At 41.8% G+C, this 17,905-nt stretch overlaps 1 protein-coding gene across 1 annotated transcript; it reads right to left on the minus strand.

Moving 5' to 3' along the window:
- Positions 1-9,554: 9,554 nt before the first annotated feature.
- HNRNPA0 (heterogeneous nuclear ribonucleoprotein A0) lies at positions 9,555-10,466 on the minus strand (the record flags this gene model as incomplete). The annotated part of the gene is made up of 1 exon (XM_084251905.1): positions 9,555-10,466. The coding sequence occupies one exon, from the start codon at positions 10,464-10,466 to the stop codon at positions 9,555-9,557; it is 912 nt and encodes a 303-aa protein (XP_084108031.1).
- Positions 10,467-17,905: the final 7,439 nt, after the last annotated feature.

The following is a 17,905-nucleotide window of genomic DNA, read 5'->3' on the forward strand; positions in this document are numbered from 1 at the left end:
CGAAGTACACTGCTGAGGGGAGCAGCGGGCGGCAGGAGAGGTCTGCACGCCATGTGGGACCCTCCTCCGGTGGTAGGGGAGCAGCCGGGGATCGAACCGGCGCCGCAGAGGTCGCCGGCAGCTTCGCAACCCAACGCTCAACCGCTGCGCCACCAGGGAGGCCCTTAATTTTTTTTTTAAATAGAGGCATGTTTTATTTATTTTTTTACTTGTTTGTTTGTTTGTTTATACATGCACTGGGTACAGTCAGAAGCGCAGGAGGGTGAGAGAATTCACCAGAGCCAGAGCGGGGAGCAGAGCAGGCAGAAGGACCGAAGTACACTGCTGAGGGGAGCAGCGGGCAGCAGGAGAGGTCTGCGCGCCATGTGGGACCCTCCTCTGGGAACCGGGGAGCAGCCGAGGATTGAACCGGCGCCACAGAGGCCACGGGCAGCTTCGCAACCCAGTGCTCAACCGCTGCACCACCGGGGAGGCCCAACACTTGTATCTTTCTAATAGTAATAAATACTTAAAATTTACAGACAGCTAACATAATTCATATAGTTCCTACTACAGCTGAAGCAGCAGAGGCCTAGAGATGCTTCTACATCCAAGCTCACACAACTAGCCAAGGCCAAAATCTAAGTTAAAAATCAAGTATAGGGTCTCCCTGGTGGTGCAAGTGGTTAAGTCTCAGCACTATGAAGCTACAGCAGCGACTGCAGCATGAGTTCAATCCCTGACAGGGAGCTAACCCACAAGGTGCATCAGACCTCTCCTATTTTACCCTCGGCAGTGTATTTCAGTACATCTGCCTGTTCTGCTCCCTACTCTGTCTCTGGGGAATCCTCTCACCCTCCTCACCTCTGGCCTACACCCCAGCTTTTGTATGCTTAAATAAATAAATCCTTAAAAATGAAATAAAATAAAAATCAAGTATATCAGCAGGGAAGGGGGGATAGAGGATCAAAACGGGAGGAAAGAGCACAAGGGACTATGGTGATGGTGTTCACAGATGAAATGGCGTTGCGAGATTTACAGGGACTACATCTGAGAGGAGAAATAGATTACTGTACAAAAATTAACAATGTAAGAAAATAAGTTTAATTTTAAAAAAATCAAGTATGTTATTAATAGTGATCAATGAACTGCACATGCACATCACTACTCTTTTCCAGACAGTTATGCACACACTTCATTAACTATGCAAATACCATGTAGATAGGTAGAGGGTAAAATAAAATACACCATTTGCTCATCAGAGGTCATAACTACTAACATTACTACACATGAGAAATGATAGTAGGCCCTTTAAATATATCTTTCATTGAATCTGAGCAACAACCCAGTGAAATAAATATTACTGCTAGCCTTTTCTTCTTTACAAATAAGGAAAGTGAGGTCCAGGTCAATTTGCTAGTTAAGAACAAAGCCAGAAAGTGATTGGGTCAGGGATGGAAATGGAATGGTCTATTTGATGTCAAAATACATGTCTTTAAGGAAATATTAAATCAGATGTCTACTGGAAGGCAAATTAAACTTGTAGCTTGAGCATCAGAGAAAAAAAATGCACTTTTTATATGCTACTCAACAGAAGTAACCAGTGAAGGCAGAAAGCTTAATTTTAATCAGAAAATGCACAGCAAATGACAATGGGACTAGCTTCCATTTATTTATGCAAAAATAAACAAAACTCTAAGTGCCACAATGCTTAAACGGAAAGGATGCATCATTTCAAAAGAAAATGATTTCCAAGTAGCATGCAAATTATGCATGTTAGTCTCAGTGCTGTGTATCTCCAGATGTTTTAAATTAATAAGGTAATCAATACCTGATGATGAAACACTGGGAAATAAGCAAACTAAATGGTACAACTCTACATCCGAATTTTAGAGTAGGAAAAGACGACACAAATTTATTTCAGGAATTTTAAGCAAAGTGATAAAGGAATCAAAGTACCAAAGAAAAGCATGTCTAGCAAGGTATCTTCTTGAATTCTTTTCCTCTCTAAAGGTTTCTATCATCCAGTTCTAAGAGCAAGTTAAAAAAGCAGATAGAAAGTCAGTTCCCCTTTCTAGCCTTCTGAGTTAGGGATTCCTTTTTTAAAAAGCAATTCTCAAATATCATCCTTTTAATGATAAATGTTTTATCTTGCAGCATTTACATTCTCATTTATGGAGACCATGAAGTTCACTCAAAATTAGACTCCAATGCCAAAAACTAATTTTCCCAAGCCAGCTGTATGCCTCTTTTTGAAATGAGCAATAAATTCTACTTCCCAAACAAGAGACTACCACACCTTATATTCAGTAAGAGACTAAATTTAAGCATCAAGAAGAACATTCATGTGCTAAACTCAAATTCAATTTAAGGCTAATAATTCAGACCCACACATTATTTTTCATACCTGCCACCTCCAAAATTATACAATCGTTAACTGTATTTTTAAGGTGAAATTTAGGGTATATGTAATCTTGAGTATAGCAAATTCACCCTCATCAGTAAATGATTAAGTTATTTTATTTTCTGATAAAATTATACCTCAAAGTTCATAATAAGCAAGTAAGTCAAAATAAAGGGAAGTCATTATGGGAAGAAAATGCAAGCAAACTGCTAACTTGTGGCTTAATAAAGGGATCTCCAAACTATGAACTATACCCCTTATGGATTAATAGTGATTATCGTCGTCCATTGAAGATCTCAATTATTTTATCTATCACTAAATACTTTAAATTGTCTCCCTTAAGTTGATTTTACATTTTGTTTGTTTACTTATTTATACAAGAACCGGGACACAGGGTGAGAGTATTCACCAGAGACAGAGTGGGGAACAGAACAGGCAGAATGACTGAAATACACTGCTGAGGGGAGCAGCGGGCGCAATAGAAGAGGTCTGTCATGCCATGTGGGACCCTCACCGGCAGACCGGGATCAAACTGCCGCTGCAGAGGCTGTGGACAGCTTCACAGCGCTGTGCTCAACTGCCTCCGCCACCAGGGGAGGCCCTTTACAATTTTTTTTTTAAGATTTATTTATTTATGCATACAAGAACTGGGATACAGGTCAGAAGTGCGGGAGGGTGAGAGGAGTCACCAGAGACAGAGTGGGGAACAGAACAGGCAGACTGATGAAATACACTGCTGAGGGGAGCAGCACACAGGTCAGGAGAGGTCTGCTGTGCCATGTGGGTAGCTCCCTGGCCGGGGATAGAACTCGTGCTGCAGTGGCTGCAAGCAACCTTCATACGTTGCTTCATAAGCCCTTGTACCACCAGGGAGGCCCTGATTTTACAATTAATACTTAAACAAAAATCATTAATCATTAAATAATGCAAAATAACAAAAATGGGTGATGTACTTTTATGGATTTTATGATCTAGCAGTCTAATAAAAAGATGTAAGGAGCCCAAGACATCAGGCTCTGCATTTTGGCATAAGGCCCTTTCCCACCTTACCCAATTGTTTACCAAGTTCAAATGTGTCTTCTGCAATATTTCCCTTGATCTACACAGAAAGTCATCACTGCTGCTTATATATATATATTTTTTTAAGATTTATTTATTTACGCATACAAGAGCTGGGGCACAGGCCAGAGATGCGGGGGGTGAGAGGATTCACCAGAGACAGATTGGGGTACAGAACAGGCAGACCGACCAAAATACACTGCTGAGGGGAGCAGCGGGCGAGACAGGAGAGGTCTGCTTCACCACGTGGGTTGCTCTCTGGCCGGCCGGGGATTGAACTCATGCTGCAGAGGCCGAGTATTGCTTCATACTGAGGTGCTTAACCCCTTGCACCACGAGAGAGGCCCACTGCTCATATGTATCTTTGACTACAATGCTCACCACCCAAACTAAACTGTAGATACCTTGTGAGAAAGGGTTGACCTTATTTAGCTAAGATGTACTCAGTACATATTTATTGAATGAATTATAAGAGCTAGTCTAAGATTCCCCTTAAAGGGTATGACTAAATTACTAAATGACTAAAAACTAAGTTACAAACTGGAAAGTGTGTAAGCAACTGGTCTTCACATTACAAGAGAATAAAGCAAAAAAAAAAAAAAAAACACCTCACCAACATTAAATAGTAAGATCTGAATCTAGATTTTTGATGATTTCTGACCCAGAACAAATCTCTCCCAGGATACCCTATCCAGACTGTTACTTTTTCAAGACCTTGTTGAGAAAATATTTAACAAATGATTTAATAAGTATTTTAAAATTCAACAAGGTATTTCTGCACTGAAAAAAACCTCTAACATGACTGAAATACTGAACATTTTATAAGAGTAATATCATAGTTACTACCATAAAACACCAGACCTCAATGTATGTATGTTCTCCTTTCAAAATTTAAGGACAGAAAGGCTTGTTTTTAATTTACATATTTAGTCATCATTCTCATAGAAAAATTCAAACAGGGCCTCCCTGGTGGCACAAGGGGTTAAGCACTACTCTATGAAGCAATCCACAGCCTCTGCAGCATGAGTTCAATTCCCGGCCGGCCAGAGAGCAACCCACAGCCTCTGCAGCATGAGTTCGATTCCCGGCCGGCCAGAGAGCAACCCACATGGCGCAGCAGACCTCTCCTGACTCGCCCGCTGCTCCCCTTAGCAGTGTACTTCAGTCAGTCTGCCTGTTCTGTTCCCCACTCTGTGTAGTGAATCCTCTCTCTCTCTTTCTCACACACACACACCCATCTCTGGCCTGTACTCCAGCTCTTGTATGCATAAATAATCTTAAAAAAAAAAAAAAAAGAAAAATTCAAACAAAATTTGGAAGGCCAGTGTAGTCCATGCCCTATGGGGTCTCTCATTTCTCCCACCAGTTATGTGGAGAAGAGGTAGGGGCATTAGCCAGTCACTGGCCTTGTTTATCTTTTCCCTCCTAAAAAAAAAAAAATTCTGGAAGGAAAAAAAATCACAAAGCAAAATTGAAATGTTAAGACTATGGAATATCCAATAATTCCTTGTAGAGTTCCAGCAGATTTCTTAGCGCACTATCTAGACACTGGTGTAACCAATGGTTTCTGCCCTTAATCCTGTATTTCCTTTATCCCTCTCCTCTTTGGTATACAGTTAATACCTAGAAAAAGAATTTTTAAATTATAAACAGAAGAAAACCTGGAAAGATGCAAATCAATAAACTATGATACAGCTATACTAGTATACCAATTACAGGAAAAAGCTTGTTGTTTATAGATGCCTTTAACATTAAATACACGAGTGTATAAGTGATCTAATATAACCACTCAAAAAGATCTAGAAGTAAACATACTCAGTTTATCTCCGAGCACTAAGAGAAAAAGGGAGGAGCAGTTTTATTTTACAGTATTATTAAAAATACATTAAAAAATCCTTATCTCTTGTTCTCAATAGCTACATGATTTTAGGGAAATTAAAAGACAAGCCTGCAGCTAATATGCAAAATAGATATAATGGGATCCCCTCACAGAATTATCTGAGGACGAAAATAAATGAAAGGGTACATATAAACTTAACAGAACAAAGCACATGAAAACACAAATGGTGCCTTCCTTATTTGTTTAGGGAGTAATGAAATTTCTTAAGTGACAAATACAGACATCATATGAAAAAATGAAAAAACTAGCCAATATTCCCTCAGTAAAACTACTGGAGAAAACAAAGGGAGGAGAGGAATATATTTGTTCACAGGCCTGTTGCACGTATAATCTAGCTTAGAAAATGATCAGGAAAAGGTTTTCGTCGAATTTACCCTACACCTGTAAAAAAGCTGCCGATGAACAGGTCCCTTGCTCTGTATGTATATCGAGAATGGAAAAATACTTTTAAGCATAGAGACAACTGCTGCATCATCACCTATCAATCGCATTATTTAACTCTTAGGTAGCCATCTCATCAACCAAGAAGTATAAAACTGATGAGCAAAAGCATAAAGCTATAGAATGGATTATACAGGCATTTAAATGAGGAAGATGCATTTGTCTTGATAAAGACATAAAAATGATCTACACAAAAACTATAGATCTAAAAATTCCCATTTTTAAAATTAATGTAGGTACATATAAAAAGACCTACCTAGATTTACATCTTTTAAATGATTACCCAATTCAAATGTCATACAATGACTTTTAAAATAAAATAGTAGGAACTATCTTTCCTAAGTTTTATCTACTAAAGGGAGTTTTTAATTTAAAAAAAAAAATTTACAATGTATTTTCCCTTTTAGTAGAATGCTTAGGAGGCACATCAGAGTAAGCCACAACATGACACTAAGGTAAAAAGCATTTTCCTACCGAGATTAGAGGCAATTTTTATTACCCTGTCAGAAAGCTAAAAAAAAAAAAAAAAAAAAAAAGGATTTTATAAAATAAAGCTTTCTGAAACAGGGAATCGAGAGAAATTTTTCCCAGTGATCAAAATCTTGCACTGACTCAGTGATTAACATAGAAGAGGACTTACCACCCTTTTAGGGGTAAAAGTTCTCTTTCGGGTAAAACCTATACATTATCTAGGTGCAGTTCAAATCAATCCAATATTCAAACACCCATTTTCAACCAGCAAAGATAGACGTATACAAATTTACTGTAAAACGCACAATCTCAAATTTGAGAAACTTGAGCACACTTAAACACTAAATGAGCCTATAAACCTTGTTAACTAACACTGTCAGTTCTGGTCTTGGGGAAAACAATCAAATGACAAATTATCAAATATCCTCACTCTTTTAACTTTGCTTGAAAAACAAAAATTTATGCCAAAATAGAAATAAAACCTACGTTCCAAACTGTTATCAAAGGAAAACAACCTAGTGTTTTGATTCTGATTTTGAGTTACCCCTTGAACATTAGGCATTTGCAAGCTTTTTAAGATTTGAAATGATCTTTCAAACCACTTTCAACTGATTACCATTCAATTTACACTGAAAATACAAAGTTCTTTACAATAGGAAGACACAAAGATTCATTTTTCAATTAGCTTATCTTTCAAATTAGATTGAAGCATAGCACAAAACCTGTTTTCAATACTAAGTTCTATGCCACCTCCTACCATGAATTCTTAAGTTTGAATGTTCTCACAGGTTTTATAGATGAGTCAAAACACAACTGATTGCCAAAAACCAGAAGTCCCACAAGCCAATGTTTACATACAAATTGAACAAGGAATTCAGGAAAGACTAACCACCGTTTTTCCCTTCACTAAAACCAGCAGAGATTACAGAAATTTGTAACGGCAAGTATATGAAACTAGGTGTTCTATACCATGAACAGAATACTAAATTGGTTCTCTCATTAACAGGAAATCCCTACATATTTAACTTAGAAGTCACTGCCTTATTGAATACAAAATGACTTTGCACACGTTCCAGAGGTGGTCTATTTCAAGTTACCTACAAGAAATAGATCTTCCCACTAAAACTGAATCAAGGACAGTAATAACTGTAATGAAATATTTATATCATATATACCCTTGAGGTCCCCCAAAAGCTAGAACAACAAAAAAAAATCAAATGAAGCCAGACATGCAGTGCTTCACCAATGAAAAACAAAAAATGTTAAGGAACTGCATAACCATTTGAGAGCAAGATTTGACTGTGCATTTATTCAATGTGCAGACATCCACCTCATTTGTGGTAGAAGTGTACTTAAGTATTTGCACCAAGCACCAGCTATCCTTTGTCAAGTACAGCTGACAACTGATAATCTAGCCCAGCAACCTTCTTACCTCTTGAAAATCCACCCCTCGCAATGAATAAAAATTTGGCAAAAATTAGATCTAACAAATTAAACAGTGAAAGAATCCCCAAAAAGGTCAATGTTAAAACTTACTTTACTTTAATGACCATAATCTCCCCTTCAGAAAACTTTTTTAGTATAGCTGTGGGCCTTCAACTGCAAACTTAAGTCAAATATTTTATCATATTAAATGAAGTGTACTAAATTAACAGGTACTCTGAATCCACCCACCAGGTAGGTATACATACTCTCACTCAATCATGTAAAGAATTGAATTCTTTATTTGTGATATCCATAAACGTTGCTAGTCTATATTTCTATCCAAGAAGGCAATTTTCTCCTATATCAGTTTTTTTTTTTATAAACAACAACTTGAATTCTATTGCATGAAAGGGCTACAAATATACATTTGTTAACCAAGCAGAATACACAGATATTTTGCTTTACAACTTGCACCTAAGATACCAGTACATGTAGCTGGTTCAATAGTTGTCATAGCAATTTGGGGCCACTGCCCAAGCTATGCATAGCAGTTTACATTTTGAAATCTCATGTAGAAAGGGCAATTGGGATATGGACTGTTAACTACATTCCTGTGAACCCCATTTTAGTTACAAGTAAATGTGTAACCCAAGTCTGCACAGATTTCTGATGGCAAAAATTCTAAATCTGATGCAACTGTCCTAAACAAGTTTTTAAACAAATTGTTTTTGCAGATATTCTGCCATTCTGCCAGTAGATGGTGCTACACAAGGTTGGGGGGGGGGGATTTCCATGAGGACAACAGTTCAGCTATAAGAAAAAAACCATTTAAACCTGTTCTGAAAATACAAAAATGCATTTAAGTTTGAGGGTAAAATATAACCCTTATTTGTAACCATTCAATACAGACAAACCGGTAAGAGGGATGAAACTAGGCAATCTGAAAAATTTTTCAACAGTTTATATGAATGAAAACACATGCGTAACACAAACTATTTCTTTAGAACTACATAGTACATATTTTGAAGTAAATTCTTATAGAAAGAAGTGACCAACCATGTCAAGATGATAAGCAAATCGCTTAGTACAAGAGATGGATGCACAGAAAACTTTTCAAGGTTTTAAAAAGCCACATCCACCACTTCGAAAGTTTTGTCTGTAAGGGATAAAATCCAAAGTCACTAGCAGGGCAACAGAAAAAGGAAAAAAACAAAACAAAACAAAACCCACAGGACCTTTTAAAAGTTTCTCTAAGTATACATCAAAAATTAAGATTTAACACGAAAAATTTTCAACTCATATCCCTTAAAACGGTACGGAATGGATCCTAGAAAAAAAATGTTAGACATGTACGGTCAAACACAATGATTTATTAAAAATAAAACGTAAAAATGATTTTTGTACATATGCTTCCAAATTTCAGGCATGGGATCCAAGTAGATTTCATAGAAAACGCTGTAGCCAGGTATCAAGTCCTTACAACAAAGTGAACTACCCCCCACCCCTACCCCCGCCCAGGTTTTGCTACAGAATCAGCAAATTCACTCCCTCCCCCCCCAAAAAAAAACACAAATCAAACAAGACATTTTGCTAGTATAAAAACGACCAAGGTCCAAGTAATAATAAAAAAATAGAGTCCATCAATGACTGTAACACAAAAATGTGTATGTGGGGCCGAGTCCATCTTCGGAGAGACGGGAGAGGAGGCAGGCAGACGGGCGACACCCCCAGGGCAGGCCGCCTCAGCGGCGGCGCCCCCAAGGGCAAAACGGGGAAGGCGGTGGGAGGGGGAAGGGCCTTCGGAGCGGACCCTCGCGGGGCCGTCGGAAAGAGCTACCCCTACGGCCGCTCCCGGGCCCTTTTAAAATTTCCTCCTCAGAAGGAGGAGCCGCCGTAGCCGCCGCCGCCGCCGTAGCCCCCCCGGTAAGGTCCGCTGCTGCTGCGCCCGCCCCAGCTGCTGCCGCCGCCGCCGCCGCCGCTCTTCATGGGCCCGTAGGAAGACTGGTGCTGGCTGTAGCTGCCGAAGCCGCCGAAGCCATTGCCGTAGTCGCTGCCCCCGTAGGACGAGCCGCCGCCGCCGCCCCCGTACGCGTTGTAGCCGCCGCCCCCGCCGCCGCCGTAGCCGCCGTAGCTGTTGTAACCGCCGCCGCCGCCCTTGGACAGGCCGTTCTGGTCTCGGCCCCCGCCGCGGCCCCGGCCGCCCCGGCCGCCCCGCGAGGACCGGGAGCCGCCGCCGCCGCCCCCGGAGTGGATATCCTCCTTGGGCACGGCCTTCTTCACCTCCACGCGGTGGCCCTGGATCGGGTGGAACTTCACCACCGCGGCCTTGTCCGCCGCGTCGTGGTTCTGGAAATACACGAAGCCGAAGCCGCGCTTCTTGCCCGACTGCTTGTCGGCGATGATCTCGGCCTTCTCCACGGTGCCGAACTGCGAGAAGTGCTCGATCAGGTCGCCCTCGGCCACGTCTCCCTTCAGGCCCCCGACAAAGAGCTTCTTCACCTTGGCGTGGGCCCCGGGCCGCGCCGAATCCTCCCGGGACACCGCCCGCTTCAGCTCCACCGTGTTGCCGTCCACCGCGTGGGGCGAGGCGGCCATGGCGGCGTCGGCCTCCTCCACATTGGAGTAGGTCACAAAGCCGAAGCAGCGCGAGCGCTTGGTCTGGGGGTTCACCACCACCACGCAGTCCGTCAGAGTCCCAAAGGCCTCGAAGTGGCCGCGCAGGCCCGACTCACTCGTCTGCACGTTGAGGCCGCCGATGAACAGCTTGCACAGCTGCGAATTCTCCATCTCCACGGCCCGGGCCTTGCCCCCGCCCTGCGCGCTCCGCGGCTTCGCCGTCGCCGTTATCGTGGGCTGAGGCCTCCTCACTGCCTGGGCCCAGCCGTTGCTGGGGCCGCCACCGCCGGTCCCGACGGGGGAGGGAAGGAGGGAAGGGGAGGGAAGGAGGTGAAGAGGAAGGGGGAGGGAAGGGGAGAGGTGCCGACCAGAGGACGGGCCGCGGAGGCTGGAACGCGACCGAGGCCGCCGTCGCCGCTACCGCTACCGCCACCTCCGCTCCCCTATCTGGGCACCACACAAAGAGGCCGCTGAACGCGCGCGCACCCGCCCCGAGGCGTGCGTCACCGCCGACGTACGGCAGCCCAGGGCTGCCCGCCAATCCCCGCCTCGCTCCCCTTTGTCCCGCCTACCGCGCCGCAGCGCCGCTCTCGGCCACGGACTCCCCGCCCTCCGCGGTCCATTCAAGCTCTCGGCGCTGCCCGCTCCCGCCGCCGCCGCTGCCACCCCGCTTTTGCGCTCCAGCCACCCGGTGTGCCCTGACGAGGGGCTCGCCCTTCCCGCCGCGGACGCTGGCGAGTCGTTTCCTCCCAGCCTCGCGGCTGTTCCCAGTGTCTCTCCCCCCTCCCCTTCCCGTATCCCCTCGCCCAACTCCGCAGTGGCGTTCGCGCCAGCCCCTTGAGAGACATGTCATTCCAGCCAATCACCGCGAGCCGCTCGCACCCACTTCCGTTTTCGGCGTCCGCTGGACGGGCGCGCTCCCCGGTGCGCGCCGGCCCGGGCTCCCCCCTGTTTGCGGAACCTGCCTGCCGCCCCCCCCCACGCATCCCCCCGCCCGGGGCTCGGCGCGGGGGGCGGGGGGGCGAGCGGGGGCGCGTTGGGGGCCGTTCCCAACGGATGCGGCCTGGGGCTCCACGCGCGGGCTTTTTGAAAACTTGACTGTTGGGGTCGGGGGGCCTGGATCTACTAGCCGAGTCTGGACCGGGGCGCTACACCTGGCGTCCCCGCCCCTCCGCCCGCACAAAGATGGAGGGGAGAGGCCTGGTCAGGGGAGGCGGTTATTAACCGTTTACGGTCGGCCCAGAGCGCAGTTAAACTATAACATTGACACGTGGCTCTGCGCAAAAGCGGGCCCGAGGCAGTGTGGACGGCGAGGCGCCCAAAGCGCGTCCCACAGCACCTCCGAGGCGCGCCCCCCGCCGCCCAGCGGCCGTCCTCGCCGCGCCCCTTGCCGAGCTCGGGCATTTTCACTTTACCTCAGGGAACACAACCTTTTGATGTGTGGACGTTATCCGTTGCTTCATTCCCAACTAAAACACTGCCTTTTAAATGTGTTTATATCAGGCTAGGACCCAGAGAAATTAACACATGAACGTTATTTACAAATACCGTGCACTCTTGATAACCCTTACAGAACCTCAGGTGGAAATACAAGAAAATTGTAACGGCTTCCATTCATTGAACATTTGTATGCCAAGCAAGATATAAGGAGTGGGGCATAGTGTGAGACAGTATGTGACCAAGAGGCCCCAAGCCATGTGATAAACACTAGAGAAGTTCGGAGGAATTCCTCACCGTACCCTGGAGTATTCGTGCATCATTTGTGAAAGAGTGGAAAACACACTGACCCTCAGAGTCTTAAGGCTACATAAGATTTGTATAGGGAGTTTATCTGCACCAAATCCTAAAGAAACTTAGCTACATTAGCTTCAAGTGACAGTGAGTGGACTGGGAGGGTTTTTGATAGACAAAATAAGAGTTGAAACATATGCTGGCATGTCTTCAATTTTAGATTAAGAAGTTTTGACTAAAGGAATAGAGACAGTCTTCTAGACTTGGGGATAAACTATAATCTCGTTCTACCACCTACTAACCCTCCTACCATCCAGATGTGTGACTTCGGGCAAGTTGCTCTTTAAAAAAATTAACCAGGGCCTCCCCGGTGGCGCAAGGGTTAAGACACAACCTCTGCAGGTTATCTGCAGCCACTGCAGCAGAGTTCCATCCTGGGCCAGGGAGCAACCCACATGGCACAGCAGACCTCTCCTGACTTGCCAGCTGCTCCCTCAGCAGTGTATTTCTTGTATGAATAAATAAATCCTTTAAAAAAAATAAAAAATTAGCCAGTCTTATTATCTGGAAATGAATACAGTGAAACACCTTGCCAGTGTGGTAGAAATTAAATGGATTCTACATCTAAAGGCAAAGCGCAATCCTGGCATACTCTTAAGTGTTACTTTAAGAAATACCAGACCGAGTGACAGTAAACAAAAGACAAATATCTGCCCTCCTGATGCTTACATTCTAGTGAGGGAGATTCAGACAATATATAAAAATAGAAATACAGCACAGTACTAGTGATCAGTGCCATTGACAAAACTAGGAGGACACTAGGAAGCTATTTTCCTGTTATGAAAAAAAATAAGTAAAATTTCATATATGTGAGGATTTGCTAACTATGGGTGATTTAAAAAATGACGAAAAAATAAAAGCATTCCAATGATTGAAGTCTGGAAGCCTAAAATTACAGGATGATGGAAGTAGAATACCTAACAAAAAAAACTGTCTTGGGGAGAAGGAGCGGGGGAGATGAATAATATAATTGTTAAAGTTTAAGTTGATACTGGAACTTTTATGGAGCAGTGTTTTCTGGGAATGCCAAGACTATCTACAACTCAGATGAGAGATTATACCTTAAGAAATATATTTAGAGAATCATCTAAACAAATGATAAAACAATAAAAGGTAAATTTCAGGAAAAAACTAAGACCATCCTTTCCCATCTAATCTGTAAATTCTAAAGTATACTGTTTTAAAATAATTCTCTACACCACCTAATTGGGAATCCATTGTGTGTTCAATTTCTATTAACTAGGAAAACAGAAGTATATGTTTGCTATATAAGCCTATACAAGAAGAGGAGTAGGGATGCTGGGAGCCAATGCAAGCATGTTTAAGACACATTTAGGAATCCAAGATAAATGAAAGTTTATTCTATAAATTAGGATGTTAGATTGGTAAAGGTAGGAACAGTAAATAAGGAGTGTTATATAAACACTTAAATGATGTAGTCCATTTCCTATCCCTCAGATAATTATTTACATTATTATGTAAATAATTGCCTAATTTCTTAGTTTGGTTTTACTTGCTTATAGGTATCCCGGCCTTCAAAAAAAAAAAAAAATACACACACACACATATATATAATTGAGATTTAGACAATCTTTGTTTTCTGCCCCTCCTGTAAGCTTAATTATAACAACCAAACTGAATGTGATAGCTACACACTCATGAAAGTATACACTAAAAATGGTGTATTTAATGTACCTAAATTATACCTAGAAAAAAGAGCGACAAAAACAGAAGGGAAAAAAATAAATTGAGGAATAAAGGGAAAATTTTGGCCAATTGTATATCCAGAAAGCAGAAACTTCTCTTTATAAGTCACTTACTGTATCTGAGAGTTTTTTTTTTTGCAGATAGGGTTCTGTTATGAACTTAATTGTGCCCAATACCCCCCAGAAATTAATTTGTTAAAATCTTACCCTCCTCACCAACTCCTGAAAGTAACTGTAATTAAAGAAAAAGTCTTTAAATAAGTGATTAAGTTAAAATGAGGGGCTTAGGGTGGGGCCCTAATCCAATCATTATTGTCCTTATAATAAGAGGAAGAAATTCCAAGAGTGCAGGTGCACAAAGGGATATCCTTGTGAAAAGATGGCAAAGAGGGTCGTCTTCTGCAAGGCAAGGAAAGATCTCAGAAGCATACAACCCTTCGGCACCTTGAACCTTCAGCCACCAGAACTGGGAGAAAAAAATTTACCTTGTTTAAGCTACCCATTTTCATATACTTTGTTATGGCAGCCCTAGCAAACTAATACTTGCACCATTTTTTTGAACTCAAGCTACCTTGCAAAAGGGCACTTTTTGCCACTTGTGATAAGGTTAAATCTTTTTAGTGGACTCTAACAACCTCTAACATGCATGTCTTAAAATTTTACCCATTCTTTTGAACCAATAATCAAATGTGTCCTAAGGAAATAATTCAGGGTCTACTCAAGGATTTAACTTCAAAGATGCTTATTTAATATCGTTTTATTACCTATACCCCCAAATAGCTAATTAAATAAGGAAATAATTATTCCAGCTAAGAATATCACGAGGCACTCAAATTGATGTTGTAGGGGGAAAATAATGACTTGTATTTGGGTATGAATCGTATAACATCATGATTATGGGTGAAAGACCACTTAACTTATTTCAACAAATCAAATTAAGTCTGATTTTAAACTAAACCCCATACAGGATGGCAAAAATATGAGCATGTCCTGGGCCTCCCTGGTGGCGCAGCGGTTGAGTGCTGGGTTGCGAAGCTGCCCGTGGCCTCTGCCGTGCCGGTTCAATCCCCGGCTGCTCCCGGGCCACCAGAGGAGGGTCCCACATGGCGCGCAGACCTCTCCTGCCACCCGCTGCTCCCCTCAGCAGTGTACTTCGGTCCTTCTGCCTGCTCTGCTCCCCGCTCTGGCTCTGGTGAATTCTCTCACCCTCCCGCACTTCTGACTGTACCCAGTGCTTGTATAAATAAATAAATACATGTTAAAAAAAAAATATATGAGCATGTCCTGATTGGGCTCCTCTTGCCTTTTTCTACTCAAATGGACTTGCCTCTTTCCCTTTCCCCTTCTAAGACTTAACACCTACAATAAAATCTTGTTGTAAAAAATAAAAATTAAAAAGCCACCAAGAGAACTGGCTTTAAAAGGGACTCGGCTGAAGCAAGAGACTACACAGACTGACTTACTTTGTGGAGACATTAATTGTATCTTGTCCCACTGACGGTACAGCCTGTTCCCTCAAATGTAATATCTAGGCTTTTAAAAGGGAATTTACCTCCTCCAGAGAGTAGAGATGTCAAAGGAGGGAAGCTTAGTGTGAAAACAGATAGCTTCCCAAGTCTAGCTGAAGTGACCAAAACAAAAACAAACTGCCAGTGATGAGTAAATCCTGGTGCAATGCACAGCATGGTACAGTTAGCAATATTGTGTTGTATATTTGAAAGTTGCTAAGAGTAGTTCTTATCATAAAAAGAAAAATTATGACTGTGTGCTGATAGATGTTAACTAAAGGTATTGTGGTAATCATATAAATATATGCATAAAATCATTCCGTTGTACATTTAAAGCTGATACTGAGTTCTCACATGAATCTTGAGAAAGGTGCATTTTATTATGCCAATCTTTCAGCTGAAGCAACTGAGGCTTTAAGAATATGTTGCCCAAGGGTTGCCAGCTATTAACTACCCTTCTATTATACAAAAAGTGTGTACCTAGTATGTCACACAGAGAAAATGCAGTAGACTAGAAACAGGGGTAATAATAAATTATAGATCAAATCCTTCTGAATCCCTTTGCTTAAATTTCTCAACTTCAAACTCAAAAATTCTTTGAAAATTCAAGGACATTATTTTCATTTTTACATTATTAATGAGTCTATTCAACTTTACCTGGGCATAAGTTTTAACAGTTGCAATTCACTATTGAGCAAAGAAAACACTTATTGTTTTACCTAAATTTGACACACTTGAAGATTCCTCAAGTGAAAGAGCTGTGAAGAAAGAACCAAAAGATGGCGTTTCAAAAGGTTGGGTGAGAAGGAAGAGGAAAAGGTGTGGAGTCCTAATCTAACAGGACTGGTGACCTTTTAAGAAGAGATACCAGAGCTTGTCCTTTCTGTGTACACACAGAGAAGTGGCTATGTGAGGACAGAAGTCAGACATCCATGATCCAGAAACAGCTCTCACCAGAAACTAATCCTGACAGTACCTTGATCTCAATTTCTACTCTACAAAATTGAGGAAAAAATAAAATGTTATTGTTTAAATCTCCCAGTATGTGGTACTATGTTATGGTAGCCCTAGCAAACTAATAATAGCAAACTGATAATATATATACCTAGAAAAGTGTGTTCAGTGTCTGTGTTCTAAGGGAATCAGCCCACACTCATTTATCCCTTTATACACATCTTGCCTGGATTTATTTAAGCAACACACAGCAGGTTTAGTGATTGGTCACAGTTATAAGCCTTAAAATTACATTAATTAGGGGCCTCCCTGGTGGCGCAAGGGGTTGAGACTCAGTCATTGAAGCTGGCCAAAGCCTCTGTAGCGTGAGTTCGATTCCCCCGGCCAGCCAGGGAGCAATCCACATGGTGCAGCAGACTCCTCCTGAGTTGCCCACTGCTCCCCTCAGCAGTATACCTCGATCAATCTGCCTGTTCTGCTCCCCACTCTGTCTCTGGTGAATCCTCTAACCCCTCACACCTCTGTACCCCAGCTCTTGTATGCATAAATAAATAAATCTTTTTAAAAATTACATTAATTACTTAACTTTTAGGTTTGAATTTTATTTCCTTAATTTATTATATAGTACCCTAAAAGCTTACCATTTTTAGTGCATTGCTTTTACTTAGTCCAGTAAGCACTTTAATTTTTTTGAATATTGCCCTCCTTTAGCAATTTTATACCGAATATTTTTCTCTCTCTGAGGAATGTCAGATCAATAAGAAAATCAGGTTTTTAATCTTACCTGTTAAGTCCACTTTCATCTTCCAGTTTCAGCTTGTTGTATAGTTGGGAATCTGGATAACAACTTATAAAGTTTCTCTTCCCATTTAACCAGAACAGGGAAATGATTTCATTGATTGAGATGAAATTTCCATCAACCTAAAGAATGAGATTTAATTTATTAATTCTATAGTGTGAATGAAATAATTCATACCACCATATACATTTTGAGTCCTCTAAATCTGGTCTTTCCACACTTCTGAAATGCATACTGAACAGGCTACCCTACTCAGTAAGCTACAACAGTGGTATTTAGTTGTAGTTGTTCTGTGGATACAGATTATGTATAAAGCCTTTCTAAATCTTCAAGATCTAAGTATTTTTAGTTAAATTATTTTTTATAATTTCAGTACATTAATATTAGAGAAAGAAAATGACATACTTTTTTCAAACCCCAACTAAACAGAGAATACCAGTTGGGGGGAAATTAGCCAAGATTCATATGAGCAATAGTGTATGATTAAGACCTATGAAATCAAGATTCAAATGATCTTTGCAGAACCTAGTCCATATGACACTCACTGGCTAAAATCAGTTATATACAACAGTGATTTGTTTGCCTGGGACTGCCTAACTTATCAGAAAACATTTCACTTTGCTGCCCACGGCACAAAGTATTTTTCATTCATAAGTGTCAATTAAAAATGTTTCTTTCAAAGATTAAAACTGCATATAACTCAGTTCAAAAACTAATAATATGCTAATTTTTATCACTGGTTTTGAATGATTTATTTTTTGCCTAGCTCCAATATGAGTATCCAGTGAATTTAACCAAAAGGTATAGTAAAACCTGTTCTAAGTTTCAGCACAAGGTTTTATGCATGAATTT

This window comes from Talpa europaea (genome assembly GCF_964194135.1).
Source record: "Talpa europaea genome assembly, chromosome: 13".
Lineage (NCBI taxonomy): Eukaryota > Metazoa > Chordata > Mammalia > Eulipotyphla > Talpidae > Talpa > Talpa europaea.